The sequence below is a fragment of the Lissotriton vulgaris genome, chromosome 5 (assembly GCF_964263255.1).
Source record: "Lissotriton vulgaris chromosome 5, aLisVul1.2, whole genome shotgun sequence".
Classification (NCBI taxonomy): Eukaryota; Metazoa; Chordata; class Amphibia; order Caudata; family Salamandridae; genus Lissotriton; species Lissotriton vulgaris.
In genome coordinates, this window is record NC_141693.1 from 553,063,015 (window position 1) to 553,080,334 (window position 17,320).

Below are 17,320 nucleotides of genomic sequence, written 5' to 3' on the forward strand. Positions count from 1 at the left end.
CCTGAAGCGTGGGGCCGGCCATCTTGGAAAAACCACAAAGTGCTGACCGTGCAGCTCCGAGGCTCCCTCGATGCTGTGCATTGGGGTTTGAGAAGCCCCAGCCCCGAGCACCTTTTGCACCAAAGCTACCCCCTCCACACTCTCCGAGTGCTGCATGGGGCCCTTCTGCATTTTGCTGCTCGAAGCGTTGGTCCGGTCGCTTGCCCGTTGGCTAGTGGCCCCAGTACTGATGAACCTTTGAATTTGCTCTGCCAGTCCGGTTGCTCTGGACTGGCCCTCGCTTCCCTGAAAAGGAGCACCCGCTCTGACCTTGCTGGTCCGAGTAAGAAGCGATCTTCGAATCCTGCATGGGTTGCGCTTGCCAAGTTTTGTTTGCTCCAATTCAGAAGCCGACACCACCGACAGTGAGAACCTTTGTGGGACAGCCGTGATCCACTCCTGGACATCCTCGGTGCCCCAGAGTCCACGTGGCAGCGGAGACAAGCTTCACTACAACCACCTGATTGCGCCCGACATTGCCTGGTTCCTTCCTGGTTCCACCCTGGTCATGCTGAGTGACCAAGACTCTGTCCCCTCTGCTTTCAGGTACTATACATCTTCGATCCACCCTTGGATCCAACCAGACACTTCTCTTCTGGACGCCTGCAGCATCTTCATCTCCAGGCACCATCAGACTGCGTGACGAAACCCGACACACTTTGGCACCTATGCACCCGCTTCCTGTGGGTGAGGTAACTCGTGAACGCCAGTGCTCCTGCATTGGTATACACCTCTAGTGCCTAAGTCTAAAGTTTGGTAATTCTAGTCCAGTCAGAAGACTCCTTTAACAGTAACTTTGTAGCTTATACGCACCATTGACTTTGCATTGGTGCATGCGTGTGCTTTAAGCGCTGCACACGAGTCCCGCCGGCTTTTCCCGACTTTACCACTACTAGTCCCGAATAGCCCCAGCGATTCCCAAGGCCTCAGGCCTTACCACTGTTCGATTAGTGATACTTGTACCACTATTTTAGTATATGGTTTGCGTGGCCCCTGGGCCTCATCCATAATTGTGCAACTTTCATATGTTTTACTGTGCTTTTGTTAAAACGCTTTTGCTTCTAGACTCATAAAGAGTATAGAGGATTATTCTGAGAATAAATACATATATTTTTATAATATATAACTTGTGTGGTGTCCTTTCATTTGATATTACAGGATTGTGATTGGTAAAGCAGCTGGCTTCACATGCCCTCTTGAGTTTAGCCTTTAAGGCTGCTTAGTCCATGCTACCATTAGGATAGCTTGTCTATAAGGTTGACTTACAACCATCACCATAAGGGATTGTTTGGACTGATACAAGTGCCCCCAGAATTGGAGACATCATATATCAGGCCAACTTCTCACACCGAGAAATAGCAAGCTGACGCTTACTTGTACCATTATTCCAAAAATCCATGAATATAATACATTGGTCACATGAGATGTCAGGCATAGAGGATGATTGTGTGGCGCAATGGTGCTGGGAAGAGAAGGAAGCACCATTTTGATACTGGCAAAGGATAGGATTGCAACTTATAGTGGATGCACAGCCAAAGGCATAGCAATATTGTCTCTATGGCCACGAATCCTTTGTGGATGCAAACGGGATTATAATTGTATGCAAATCGCAGGAGCTAATTGCACGTTCACTATTCGTTTTTTTCTATTTAATTCTGTCACAGCGCAATCTACTGAGCGTCCCTGCCGAGACTCGAACCTGGTGCCCCAGCGCCAATGTCGGCAGCCCTGGCCGTTATGGCTTTCATTTCTATTAGTGCAGCCGTGCACTGCACTTTTCACCTCTACACCTTCATGAATTGTGTGTTACTGTGAGCTTTGCAGAGCAGGAGAGGAACCACATGTTTGCATGGGGGTCTGGGTCTGGACTCTGTAGGGCAATGAGCTCCACCTTGCACACAAATGGCTTGTGTTCCTGTAAGCTCCAACGTGCAGAGCTAACTCCGAAATCTGTGCAATTGTCTTGTGTTACTAGCATATGTGCAATTTCCTCCCACAAAATGCAACATAATCATGATAAGGCCCGAAGACTGTCTGAATCTTCACTGTGCATTGCGTGTGCAACCCTCAGACATACGTTTTCATTTATGTAGTGCACACCACACACTAAAATGTCAGTTACTACTTTAATCATGGCCCCCTAGTACCACTCCATGGCACACTGCTGTTATGCACCTAGTTACCTGTTAATTTATCTCAGGATTAGCCTGTCAAAGGGAGAAGAATGGAACTTATACTGCAAATCATAACATAAAGTATACGTAAGAACTTGTAAAGCACACATTCACCCAAGGGTATCTTGGATTTGAACAACAGATCGTTATAGTTACCCAGCTCAATGGTACTCATTTTATCGACCTCAGAATGATGAAAGGCATGGGACCTGCAGGATTTAAACCTGTGACCACAAAGACAGGAAATTAGAACCTCTAACTGTGGTGGATGACTACGCCCATGGCTCTATTCATTGCCTGCCATTTGAGCAGTTGCAAGTTTTAGTATTAATACACATAATTAGGCTTGCATTAAAAGATCAGTGAGACTGAGGAATTATCTTCACTCTCTTTTGAATGAGAGATTAATCGCAGACCGCGGATTCAAAAATGGTCCATTTATGCCCCCACTTTCACCCAAATAAGGAGCTAAGCTGAGCTCTTGTTTCAGGTCTGACTGCAGATATTATTCATGGCTGTGTACCTTCTCTTTGCTGTCCTAGAAATCTTGTCTTCTGAACTGCTGATTCAGTTTATTTACTTGCTAACTCTTCTAATGATAAAATTCCACATTTTGTGTTATATGGCTGTGTTGGCACACACAGATGCCATTCAAAAACCTGACATGCCTCATGCCTGTTTTAATCTGCCAAAATAAAGAAACATTTTTTATAGCCAAGACATGATTCTAACTTAAAACGTACAGCTAAAAGTCAGCATGTTTCTGGTAACAGTTTCTCCAAAAGCCCACCTTTCTCTTTGCATAGCTTATTTGGAGCTCTCTCATCATGCCCTTTATACCTAAATCTAACTGCTCCCTTCAGGTCATACTTGCATCAAAGACTAGTAAAATGACGTCCACCCCAGGGCATTTCTATGACTGTGTGGTTTGTCACTTAATTCTGGTAATACTCCTGTCATTAGAAAAGCTAGATGACGCAATACAAATATTAGCATATCACTGATTTATTTATTTGAAGTACTAGCAGTATATTTTATAGGTTGTGAACACCATCATAAAGAAGCTTATTTTTTTTGAAGATGTGTAAAATAGCTGTCTTTAAAAGCATACGCTTATTTAGTACGGTAAAACAGAAAATGACAGTTTGTGATATGTGCTAAGCATTCTGATACCCCAGTATTGTCCTTTCCCCAAATCAGCACATAGAGCACTGAAATTGTCCCTTTTTAATGCATTCGTGATTTTAGCTAATTTATTCCCTAATTGTGCTTAAATGCACTTTTGATTCAATCTTTTAAAAAGTTTCACATGGCATGGGAACCTCCTACCAAAATCTTACTATGAGGATGGCTCCTTTGCTGAAATTCAGATCAGGTGTTACATCTGACTTTTAGCAGTATCAGTTGAAGATGGGGGTGAAGCTAATAGAGTAAGTGGATGGAGCCAGTTGAGGAAGTGGGTGGAGCCAGAGAAGCGTAGGTGTGGCCTCCGACAAACATTTGAGCACCTGCACTTCATATTTTACAAATTAAGCACTGACGCAGACACCCTTGCACTATGGTGCAAGGGTGCTTGCGCTGGTTCTAGGCTGCTAAGTGTAGCACCAGCACAGGAGGAAAAACAGGGCTGCGCCCTATTCTTGTAAATATGGTGCAGCATGCATTTCAGAAGTGTGCCACGGTGCGTCCATTGGGGCGTGGGGCGTAGCCCAGCCGCCCGCAGCTCCCTCGGCTTGTTTCAACTTAAGTAAACTGAATCAGTTTACTTAAGTTCAAAGACGACGCAGAGGGAGAACTGTCTGACAATCAATCATGTCAGTCAGCATGACGTCGGACTGCCCACCCCCTTCAGAGACTGAAAGGGGTGGGTGGTCTGGCGTCATGCTGACTGACATGATTGTCACCAGGGGCAGCAGGCAGCAACACAAGTGGGCATGAGTGGGGACGGAGGGTGAATTTTCGCACCGTGCCCACTCATGCGCACTTGTGTTTTTTCCCTGTTTGCGCATGCCCATTAGGAGCCCCTCTGCCTCCTAATGGGGGTGCTGCGGACGAAGATTAACAGCGCCCTTTGCCATGCCTGGCGCTGCAAAAGGGGGTGGTAATGGACGGAGCATATGAACCAATCAAACACTCACACCCAGTCAAAAGATCTGGGTTTAATCCATCACCGTTCTTTAGCCCACTCTGCCACCCCAGTTCAGACATGGCTATATGCAAATCAGTCTGACCCTGTGCCTCATGGGAACAGTCCAGCCCGAACTGCCAAGCCATGCCTTCCCTGGACCAGAAACAAGCTTCCGAGGACCGGTTTCTAGCATTCCAGCCGTCTTCAGCCCGGCTTGCTTGAATCCAGTGGCAAAGTGAGCAAGGGAGTGGCTGGGCGAGGCTGCACTCCACTCCAGTGCCGTTCGTGAACATGGCGCTAAGGGGAGCAGCAGAGGTGGAGCGGACCAGTTGAGGTAAGTTTTTTCCTTTGTATATATGATATTTAACTCCCTTCCGGCTGCGACCCATCCCCGCGCAAACAAACTCACCGCCCCCCCCGCTCCCCTCCCCACGCGCGCCACGACTATTCAACAAAAGGTCAACTTCTCCCCAAAATCGCATTGTTTTCCCCTGAATGGAAAAGATAAATGAGAGGTCAGTGGTTTGGGAGGGAAGGTTAAGGAATGCAGGAGAATGAGGAAAGCCGTCCAGCCCTACGGTGAAACGAAATTCTCATGTTCTGTTGTGAGGGTGGGGAATTTTTATATTGGGTATGTTGAGGTTAGGAATGGCCAAAATAGGTTTTATAATTTTCACAAATGCGTAAATCTGAGTTCAGCAAATACCGACAAAACTGAACTGAAGCAATGTGTTTGTGAAAATTGTGTTGTTTTGCCTTCATTTTATTTTTCACAAGTTGTTTTGTTCTCAAGAACGATTTGTTTCTCCACAAATCGATTCATTTGTGACATAATTTGATGAATGCGTGTAAGCTTGTTTTCTTATTTGATGTATTTTCAGGGAAACGTTTCTATGCAAATTAGTAGTAAACATGTTGCCTTACGATAAGGAGACATATCCGCCTTGATTAATAACATTGGTAATTATTTTATAAAATGTAAACAATGCACCTATTCGTCTATCTCACTTCATTTGAGCCTTTGGCCAGTAGGCGACTGCCGAGCTCTGCACCTTGTCCATATACCCACTCAGTTATCCTAGGGGGCATTTCTTGTGGTATGCAGGATAACCGCAGTCATCAGCAGTAGGTGCAGTCACCCAGAGGGCTATCTTAATCGAGCTGACATCTCCTGCCTGCGGGTTTTGTGTATTTCTATGCAGTTAGTACAGCACAAATATCTTTATGGGGTGCAGGCCGGACTGAGTGGAGACCCGTTTTGTATCAGTACAGTAATTTTGAAAGCATCCACTGCAGAGTTCTCCCCACATCCAGTAGTTTCAATATTACTCTAATGATTAATGTTCTTCCTGTAGAAAGATCACAGTTTTGACTTATTTAAGGTAGCATAGAGGGTTCATATGCCTGCTGGAAATAACATACTATGCAGATTACAGAACAGCATTGTATGTGCATAGCTTAGTGGGTTTGCTGCTTTTGTCACAGAGGCCCTTCTGTTACTGTGCAGTTCATAAATTACAATTGTATCTAACACAGTAGCTGCATGCAGGCTACCTGGTACAGGTTAGAAAGTTATGTTTTTTTCTAAGTCTTTCATTTTCCTAATGTTGCTAAAAAAGGGTTAGTTTGGATAGAAATAAATTCTTATTAGCAAAGCTAACACTAACCACTGTGTTACGTCTGAATCCTGAGTTTGTGTTTCTCCATATCACCAAGCTCTCTTAAAAAATATCTACTAATATAGATGACATGTATTCTACACCTTGTAGTCCCCTTTGTCTTATGTAATATGTTCTATACAATTATTTACACAAATATGATTCATTGTTATCTCAAGTCTGTTATGCAGTTCTATGGTTATACTGAATAAGCAGCTATCTACGTCATTATCATATGAAATCTCTTTATTGATGTCATAACTACTGTTTCGCAATTGTTCTATTAACCTTCTCACTTTCTCAAAATTGTGTGAAAATGCAACGTTTGCCCACTCATTTAAATATGCTCTTGTGGGGAGAAGCCTCCCGAACCACCCTTATGGCGATCAGGCTTGCTTGCTACTCTCACCACAGGGCACTCAGAACTTTTACGTCTCACTAGTTTCAAATGTCACCAGCCACCACTGCAGAAGAGGCAGAGAGAGGCATTAAGCCAGGAAGGCTAACGACTCACTCCACTACTTCCCTTGTACATATGCCCCAGAGTCTCTTCTCCTGAGAGATGGAGACCTTCAAGCCACTGCGCTAGGTTCATGTTGCTTTTTGTTGCTCGGCCGTGGTGCACAAAGCTCTTCTGGACTTTCCATTGTACATAACGTACACAAGAAGGGGACTGCGGACAAGCCCTATAGCAGACAAATGCTGCAAGGTGCTGAAGGATGACTCAAGCAAGGCACACTCTGTATTTCATCCTTCTGAGAAGGGTAAATGATGTACTATACTTTAGGTTATAGTAACGTCGGTTCATCACAGTGCTGGAAATGGAAGAAGTGTAGTATTTGATGCTAAAATAATCAAGTTATTACTTACTCTCATATAAGAAGGTGGCTACTGCCCCCATCACCAGGGTATAGGAAAACTGACAGCTAAGATTATGAACACTGACAGAAGCCTTTTTATTGATCCTCATGGGTGAGCAATCTGATGGGCCTCTGTTTAATGCACTCGTCCCCCAATACGTGGGTTCTTTGTTCTTAAGTGCTGGTGTTGAGGCTTATGTGTGGCATGCCTTAAGGTTTTCTGTGGTATGAACTGCCGGCAGAAGCAGATGGCGTGTCAACGTGCAGTGTGGGGCCATACTCACACTGGCTTGCCACCCCCCTCAGAGAGCCTGACTCACAAAGTATTCCTCCTCAGAAAAATCTTAATTAAACAGCCACGGGTTTAAGTCACTTATGCTCGGTCCAGTCACCATCCTTTGACCCTGTTAGCAGCTGTGTCGCGCGACTCTCGCCCCTGGCGTGCTCTGCCAAGAACAGTGACATTTAAGCCTAATGTAAGTATATTATTCTTTGAACATATTTGGCTCCTGTAATTAATAAACATGAATACGTTGTGATAGGTTTAACGAAATAGCTAGTTCAATCCATGTATATAAAATAGTGGTAACGTGCAGTATTTAAGTTCATTAAAAAATACTATTTGATTTAATGCAGGCTTTTTTAGCGTTCCAAGCAAACCTGTCTTTGTTGCATGACATAAAATTAAATTTGATTTGGTTAACAAATGTCATTGTGCTATGAACGTAAATAACTCGACCGTTTCCCTTCATGAAATTAAATAAGCGTGTGTTTCCAGAATATTATTTCATAACAGTTGTTTGCTCATGTAGAACATTTCTAGCAGAATTGCTTTGGAAAAATTAATGATTTGAGAGCGCAGACTTAGATGATTATCAGCTGCTCAGTAGAAACATTATGGGGCATATTATCAAGCAGAGCGTTAAAAATTATCGCTGTTTTAGCGGCAGAAAACTGATAAACGAAGATTTTAGAGGCATATTATCAAGCAGGGCGTTGAAATTATCGCTGTTTTAGCGGCAGAAAACTGCAGCTAAAGCGGCGATAGTGGGCTTGATAATAGGGTCTTGTGAATGCCAATAGAAACCCATGTTCTGGTGTAAACATGGGCCTCTTTTAGGATTCTCCAGGGCATATTATCAAGCCCATTATCGCCGCTTTAGCGGCAGTTTTCTGCCGCTAAAACGTCGATAATTTCAACGCCCTGCTTGATAATATGCCTCTAAAATCTTCGAGGCAGTGTTCAGAACCAATAATTGAAGACTGCACTTCCCTTTCACTGTGACACGAGCCTTATCAGCATGTGTGAGCTGTGGCTTCTTGACCCATGCTTGTGATTACAGCTCAATTAATCTTTACAACTTCTGAAATACCTTTCAAGTTTCTTGACACTTGTTCAAGTAGCATCAAATCACTTGTTAGTCAATACCTTTTAAGGTTACTAAAATTATATGCATGGGGATTTATACTTACAGGGCCTTTGAGCCTGCCAGTTCATCCATCGGTCTGTTGTGTTATTTACTTTTCCCATCCATCCACTATATCATACTGCATGGTGCAGTGGGCCTGACCAATGAAGCCATTGGCTAACTTCACTGTGAGTAAAAAGTTGGGACCTGAGTATTTGTCAACTTTCTCCGCCTTCAGTGGCTCTTCTTTCTGTCTCCCCACACCCAAATCTTCCTAGCTAAAATGCCAAGAGGACAATCCTACGTGACTAAGAACGCTTGAATCTTACCATAGCTAGAGGCCTAGTCAAAATTGAAACCAATCACGTCCCATATAAATGAACCTGTGAAACTTGGGCATTGATATGGCGATGCAAATTGTGCATTGAAAACTCATGTATCTCGGAAATGGCTGCTTGGAAAGTACACAGTTTTAGTTGGGAATCGTGCACAGCTTGAAAAGTTTTTTATCCGCACTATATGGAAGTTGTGGGTGCTCCGTAGGTGGTAACCGCGTCCCTGGGTACCAACAAAAATCACAACCAGTGTCTGTAGTGGTGCACTACAGACATCCCTTTGGGCACACCTTATCTCCTCCTTGTGAAAGAGGTGTTAGCGGTAACACATACACGGTTTTGTTATTATTTGTTCTGCGACTTATGCGTATCGTTGAATATTGGTTTTGATCTATTGGAGACACACACAGCACATTTATTTATGGTTTTCATTTTATTTTCATTTATAGAATTGATTCCCTGATGAAGGGCGGGACACACACGCCCGAAGTGCATTGGATTTTATTCACAATTGTGTCGTTGATGCAAATATGAAAAATTGAGTTCATCATCAAAATAATGTTCCATAAGATATAAAGAGACAAGAATCATTACAATAAAGGAAACAACTTTAAACGTTTTGCTTGGAAAGTACAACACAAATGTCCCTGTTCTCAGAATAGATTAAAGACCCCGAAAATATATATTAACAATCTCCCAAAATAATGTTTAAAACCAAATTTGAAACATAGACACACACTAATAAATTAGTTAGCATGGTCTATGCATTCCCATGCCAATGTACATATGTATTTACTCGTGCAAAGTAGTCATGTTGCACTCTCTCCTTTTTGAAACTCTTCCTTCCCTAAGGAATGTATAGGTGTATATACGGAAAGAGGCACAATTATGTCCATAAATCCCAGCAAGTGTCAATGTTAGGTTTGCAGCTTGCTTCTTGTGAGCCAGTTCGATTTTTACCCTCGCCATATTTTGTCAGTGCCTTTCATGGTGCTTTGCATTACATAAGAGTATTTTAACTCGGGTTATTGGTTTCCCCTCTTTCCCTAATCTTCTAAGTATTCGGAAAGCTCCTCTTCCAGTTTCACTGCCACTCAGAACCATGGGGCATATTACCAACACTAGCGATAATTATCGCTATGTTGGTTTAGCGGCGATATTTTTATCGCCGAGCTGCGGCGATTTTTATCGCTTAGGAACCTTGCTATTATCAATGTTTATCTCCTAAGCGATAAAAATCGTCCGAAATGCATGAATATCGCTGAAAAGTCATCGATATTCATGCATTATCGAGCTAATGCTCTTAGCCATGTTATCCACCTACCATTGGATAACATGGCTAAGAACTGCTCAGCGGCAGGTGTTAGCTTTTGGAGATATTTGCGCTTAGCACGAATATCTCCAAAAGTTGGTAATCGGAGATAGCGATGTTAGCGACTGTTTCCAGTCGCTAACATCTTGGCACGCCCACTTTGTATGTCATTAGCGATAAATATCACTGACATGCAAAGCAGGGCCCAAGATGGTCGCTATCTCCTACTAGCTGTCGCTAACTGGTGTTAGCGACAGCTAGGTAATAGGGAGATAATTTTATCTCCGCTTTCTTGGCTTTTAACGCCAAAAAAGCGGAGATAAACCCCCTTGATAGTATGCCCCCATGTTTTGTGCAGATCTATTTGTGCATTTCGTATTTGGAATAAAACAACAGCAATGGCTGCTCTTGAGTGGCTCACAGTACTCCCACAGGGCCATTTTGTCTCTTTACTAATTTTGTAATAGATTTAGGACCTGATTAGAGTTTGGCAGACCGGTACCCAGAGACAAACTTGATAGATATTCTGTCCGCCTTATTACAAGAGCATTAGGATAATAATGCACTTGTTATAAGGGGGACAGGGTATCCGTCACATTTGTGAAAGGTGTACCCGTCCGCCAAACTCTAAATCAGGCCCTTATTATTACCTAGCATCCTGGCTATTCTTTTTACATCCTCAAAAATGTGAGAAACTCAGTTCAGCATTTGTAATTCTAAGGGGTTAGACACATAGCAATGGGACAGATGCATTAATCCATGGAGTGATCTTGTTCAATGAGCATGAAATCTATACTAATTTAACCCTTCCACGCTGATGACGAGCTGGGCTCGTCATGGCGTAGCCTCCTCGCACGCTGATGACGAGCCCAGCTCGTCACGTAACATGTGCTTTTAAAAATCTCAGCGTACGAGCGGAATTCCGCTAGCGCGCATGAGGATAATAAAGAGAGAGCCCAAACCTTTTAGGCGAGTAATCTCAGGAACCATAGCACCAATCACAACACCCAATACAGCGTTGGAAAGGGCAGTTGCAGCAGAAGGACATAGGCTATGCAGACGCCCACCATATACATTTAAAAGGTAAAAGAACCGTGCCAGCAAAGTAGTCCCTTGTGGGCATATCTGCGTTGTGCTGTGGGCGTGTGCTGGGGGCGTGACAAACGCTGGGGGCGTGTGGTAGGTTCCGCCCTTCATGCCATATCTCATATCGTGTGCTAATCTCACCCTGCTCCCTTTAAATACCCCTGCACTCCATAATCCTAACCCACCCTTACTCCTTAAAATACCCCAACACCCTTAAACACTAATCCATCTTAACCCTATAAAGATACCCTGTACCCCAAAACCCAAACCTATCCCTAAACCCTAAAAATACCCCTGTACCCCAAAACCCAAACCTAGCCCTGAACCCTATAAATACCCCTGTACCTAAAAACCCAAACCTACACCTGAACCCTAAAATACCCCTGTACCCCAAAACCCAAACCTACTCCTGAACCCTAAAAATACCCCTGTACCCCAAAACCCAAACCTACCCCTGAACCCTAAAATACCCCTGTACCCCAAAACCCAAACCTAGGCCTGAACCCTACAAATAACCATGTACCCCAAATCCCAAACCTAACCCTGAACCCTAAAAATAACCCTGTACCCCAAAACCCAAACCTACCCCTGAACTCTAAAAATACCCCTGTACCCCAAAACCCAAACCTAGCCCTGAACCCTTAAAATACCCCTGTGCCCCCAAACCTAAACCTGAACCCTAAAAATACCCCTATACCCCAAAACCCAAACCTAGCCATGAACCCTAAAAATACCACTGTACCCAAAACCCAAACCTAGCCCTGAACCCTAAAATACCCCTATACCCCATAACCCAAAACTATATCAGAACCCTTAAAATACCCAAACACCCCAAAACATATACCTCAGTACCCCAAAACATATACCCCTACACCCATACTTACCTTATACAAACTTTTTTAAAAAACATGCTTTTACCATTCATGCATTTCCAAACGAATTTCGTTGTAAATGTATGCGTGGTAAAAGCATATAAAAGGTAATGCCATGAGTTATAATGGCATTGCGGAGTCATGGTACTTTCGTAATGAAAGTATGCAGAGTGATGGTATGCGGAAGGAAAGTTGTGGAATAATGGGTGTTTACCCTCCCCCGGTAAGTACATTGGTGGCACAGCGGCCCACATCTCCAGCAACATACTCATATTTTTTCACCACCCATTTGAAAAATGCACAGGTCTCTCTCATTGATGGCCAGCACCGACATACACTTTTAGACACACCTCCCGCCACAAGTTCTAGAATTGCGAACTTTAGAGCTAGGGAGCTACGTTTAAATCTTGGCATGAGCTCAACATCCTGTGATTCCAGGCAAATCGCTTTGTCTCCCAGTGCCTACCACAAATGAATGTGTTCTTCTGTAATGCAAATTGTGCTCATGCCATGTTGTCGAGTTCGCGCTATATAATATTGCAAGGAAAAATAAAGTAGGGACACTCGAGTTCACACACTACTGAACGCACACTCTTAAGTGTATCAGCAGTGCACTGTGAATCGGAGTGTTTCACAGGCCTGTGACAGATAAGAAATGCTATCAAAACGAAATCCTACAAAACAATATACTAATGGCCGGCAGCAATTCATACCCGGACAAGGTCGGGACGGGCTGCTAGTATTGATATATAGTGCTACATTACAATTTGCCTTACAAAGCTTGTTTGAAACTGAGGAAAACTGTGTGAAATGTCAGAAAGAAGGTTAAATAAGATAACTAAGGGCTTGATTTAGATCTCGGCGGACAAGTTACTCTGTCGCAATGGTGCTGGATATCCCGTCCGCCGAAGTATATATCCCCTATGATATAATGGGATTTATAAAATTCGGATTGAACAAATGTCCTGTTTTGGTTAAATAACATATAATGCTTCTATTGTGTTTTTATGGTTTTTTAATCAAAATCGAAAAAAGCAGTCTTTGAATTTGAATTTGAATTTGAATTTGCTTCTACTTGTTTTTAATTTTCTGTATAATCAGAACAGATGGTTGCCGTTGCTGGAGGAGTAATTGGTGGAGTCCTACTATTGGTCCTTGTAGGGGTTGCAGCATACATCATTTGGAAGAGGGTATGCACCTCACCTGCATACGAGGAACTCTTCAATGTGGTCTCTCCGGCTTACTCAGAAACCAGCATCATCGACCAGACAGTGACCCAACCCTCTTCAGCTGTTCAGCAACAGCAGTCCAGGTAATTATACTGCTAGTGGTATGGTCTTGTGTGGTATGGCCTGTCATTGCTTATTATGGTTTAGTATGATATAGTCTGGAATGGTATGGTATGGGGGAAAAAGCCATTAAAACAAAACTTTTAAAAAAGCCATTGCCATTACAACGCAAGTGCCATCACAATGCAATGCCATTAAAACGCATGTCATTACAACGCATATGCCTTTATCACGCATACCTTTACAACGAATGGTAAAGGCAAATGTGTTTTATCAGTAAGTACAATGTAAGTATTTAGGGGCAGATTTACAAGCCTCTTGAATCACTGGTGTGTCACTTTTTGTGATGCACCCGTGGCACATTTTACTGCCCCATATTTATAAGGACTGGAAAAGCCACCCTGCATGGCTTTTCCTGCCCTTGTAAATATGGCCCCTGTGCACACAGCACTTTGCGTGAAAGGGGAGCTGTGGGTGTTCCCACGCAACACCCATGGAACCAGACAAAATTCCATATTTATGAGAAATCGTAAATCTGGAAATGTGTCTGAATGCTACGCCTCCCCAGGGGTGGCATAGGGAGGCGCAATGAGGAGAAATGTATTCATTTCTCCTAGTTTTTCTCTCTTTCTATTGTAGTTCCGTAGTTTGAGGGTCTGAGGTTCGGTGGTTCCGAACCCGTTCAATAAAGGTCATCGGAAATAGACGATTTTGGTGTCAGCGGACCGCAAATCACGAGTGCGGTATGTATGAGTGTTTTCGCATTAATCGATCAATGGGAACAATATGTATTTAGGGATTTCGTTTGAACTCTCGGGTTCCATTTTGTGAACGGCAGCCATTTTGTGTGGTTGCCCTCACATAGGCCGATGACTACGGCCAAGCGAGTCCTTGAGACACGTACACCTTAGCTGACTTCTGAATGACCTGGCCCAACTGACTCCCTTGCCCGAGGCTGACCTCGCTGAGCCAGTTCCTTGTTAAGCAGCTGGTCAGATAAAGATCAAAGAGCAGGACGTGCCGAAGTTTACAGTACACTGCACCCACCTGTCTATCTTGCTTCCAATCTGTTTCTGCTCCTTCCTTTATGACATGTTCACTGATTTGGGTTGAGGTTTTATGATTGGTTTGTCCGGCCTGATCGAACAAGAAATTGGAATGTGCTTGGTCATTTCTGGTGGGCTGGACAACGGAAAGTGGGTTTGTCGTCATGCGATACGTTTGAAATGTCACCATGTGATTGGCCAATTTGTATGTAACTGATGCCACCTTTGGAATGTGATTTTTGGCATAAAAGACCATGCTCCGCTCGTTGACTTTGTGCAGTCTCTAGCGAACCACCCGTGTTGTGCTTCGTAGATCTCTGTTCCTGGTTGCAGCCACTAAACTTTGGTCTTTGACGTAATCAAGAAGCGTCCCGTGTCTCTGTTTGCAAAGGCAGGGGAACTCGAAGGCATCGGGCGTTTTCCCTGGCGCTGCTAGGTTCTAAAACCTGGTCCTTCATTATGAGTTCTGCATTCTGCAGCACACATAGTATGAGGAAATCACCTCTGGTGATTGTTTATGTACAGGAAGGTGTCCCCAGGATGGTGTCCCTTCCTGCACTTAGACAATCATTAAACAAATTACATTTTGCAAGTTCTATGTGTGCTAATGCAGCACACATAGAACATGTAAAAAGCAATTCTAGATTGTTTATGTGCAGGAAGGGTACCCTTCCTGCAAATAAACAATTATCCCAGTGATGCAAGCATCCTTGTACCATGGTGCAAGGGTGCCAATTGTGCGCCAGCGCAGGGGAAAGCACAGGGATGCGACATATTATCGTAAATATGTCCTGTGCTTTGAAAGTGCCGCAGATTGGCACAGCCGAAGGGCTTGCTGTGCCACGCTGCAGCACATTGTTGCCAATGAGGCCCATAGGGCTCAGGGTGGGTTTCGGTTTTAGAGTAGCAAGGGTAATTTTACGGTTTCTGGAGGGTAGATGATTCACATCAAATCAGATTTGTAATACATAACATTGAATGAACAAAGAATTGTTTAAAAAATGGATGTTGATGGCCCAATGCATTTCGGGACATAGATGTAGTCCCTTTGTCAGGGGCAACACTAAAAAAGAAATATATAACAGGCACATACGTAAGTCAGGGTCCACTAGCAACAAATATGATAGATACAAGTGATTCAAAATCAAGACATTTCTGGTAAAGGAATTGTAAACAAATGTAAAATGGTGAAAAAAGGTTACATAACTACAAGAAAATAGGGGGGATCCTAGGGGATGTTTAACGACCGGTCATTGCTACTGCCCCTATACATATGCAACTACCAACAACAATGTAGCAATGGGTCAAGAAGAGAACTCTATTGTATGTGTCTGTCAATGCGTGACCTCAACTGTGAATAGTAAACAGCGAAATCAAGCCTCGGGTACTTTCTCTATGCGAAGAAAATTCCCATCAGATTACCAACCTGTACGGCCCTACATCATCTGGGAGCCTTCACCATGAAGGTAGATAGTCGTACCTTTGAAAGATTTGGCCAGGCTCAGCCGAATCTCACCAGTATGTCCCAGTGTCAGTATGATTTTGCTGGGTATCAAGTGGTAACTGAATAGCAGTGCTAACTAGTGAAAATCATAAGTGATTAAAGTGAGATAAGTAAAATTGGGTAGTGAGGAGGAAAAAAAGTATTTTTAATAGGCACCTCCTTACTCCCAAGTTTTAAAAAACAGCGCAAGTCGGAACCTATGTCTAGTACGCTTACCTAAGAGCTGAGCAACTGCTCCCAAGTTATGGTGGCAGAACAGCAGCAACAATATATTGCAGAGATAGTCGCTCAGTACTACAGCTGAAAAAAAACAATAGCCAGAAGACTGCAGCCAATTGATCAGAGATTGGAGAATGATCTTGATCTAAATGAACCTATGATCTCACGCAAACTAAGCGCAGAAAATGCATGCTAGGAAGGTAAGGAAGAATCACCAATGCATTGTGAAAGAAGTGCCTGGCAGCAACAGACTAGTTTCCATCTTGGAGGATAGGTATGAAAAAAGAGCAGTGGCAATTGCAAACGCGTCAATACATTCTCACAAGGACATTGTTAGGGTTGAGAAGTTGTTAATTTCGGACTCATTAAATACATCGCAAACAACGGTAGACAGGAACGATAACATCTTTAAGACATCCCAAAACGACACAGCCCGAGCTGGGCATCACAAAAGAATGCAACATGATAAGAAGGTGAAGCATTCCCGCCAAAACATCCAAGGATCAGATCCAGAAAGGCGGGTGGCTCGAGAAAAACCGCAAGCTGAATCTAATTCTGTGCAGAATCATCATTCCTGCAAAACAATGGAAGACATAATGGAAGACATAACAGAAGACCTTTTTAAGCTGATTTTAATAGCTTTATTGGAAATGTCATTGTAATGTACTAATTTGCTCTGTGTACTGTGCTAAGGTTACTAGAGCTTCCTTACCTGTTATTCCATCGCTCTTGGCCCCGTTCCGCCCTGGCATTGTGCCGTTTGTGCGGAGGGTCGTCCTATTGAGCGCCATTTCTTGCTCCTGATACCACTTCCACCCTGCCCCTCCACATCGCAGGTTAGCGGTCTAGTGGCTACAGACTATTCTTCTATTTTAGGCGCGACTATTGCACCATTTCCTTGACAAACGCGGCGATTGAAGCTGCGGGTTTCTGCTGGTCTCGCTGACCTTTTTAAGCTGATTTTGATAGCTTTATTGGAAATGTCATTGTAATATACTAATTTGCTCTGTGTACTGTGCTAAGCTTACTAGAGCTTCCTTACCTGTTATTCCATCGCTCTTGGCCCCGTTCCACCCCGGCATTGTGCCGTTTGTGCGGAGGGTCGTCCTATTGAGCTCCATTTCCTGCTCCTGATACCACTTCCGCCCTGCCCCTCCACATCGCAGGTTAGCGGTCTAGTGGTTCCCTTCTGGCTAGGATATAATGGTGACCTGGCGGAAGCGCAGCGGACGAGCGCAGCGGGAGCGCCGACTTTGCGCCGAAGTTGCGCCTAAGTTAAGCCCGTCTGCGCCCGTCCGCCCGGATCCCGGGGCCAATTATAATGCCCAAATTATCACCTACTCTTCTGCTGACCTCTTAACGCTCCGCCACGTGGTGCCCCTACAGCCC

The 17,320-nt window shown here is 43.8% G+C and overlaps 1 protein-coding gene across 1 annotated transcript in view; it reads left to right on the forward strand.

The window, feature by feature from the left end:
- Positions 1–17,320, forward strand: part of LOC147711230 (synaptotagmin-15-like) — a 780,145-nt gene that overhangs the window by 108,104 nt on the left and 654,721 nt on the right. The window contains exon 2 of the mRNA XM_086922014.1: positions 12,975–13,185. Coding sequence (XP_086778140.1) covers positions 12,975–13,185 — 211 coding nt within the window. The remainder of the gene's footprint in view (positions 1–12,974; positions 13,186–17,320) is intronic.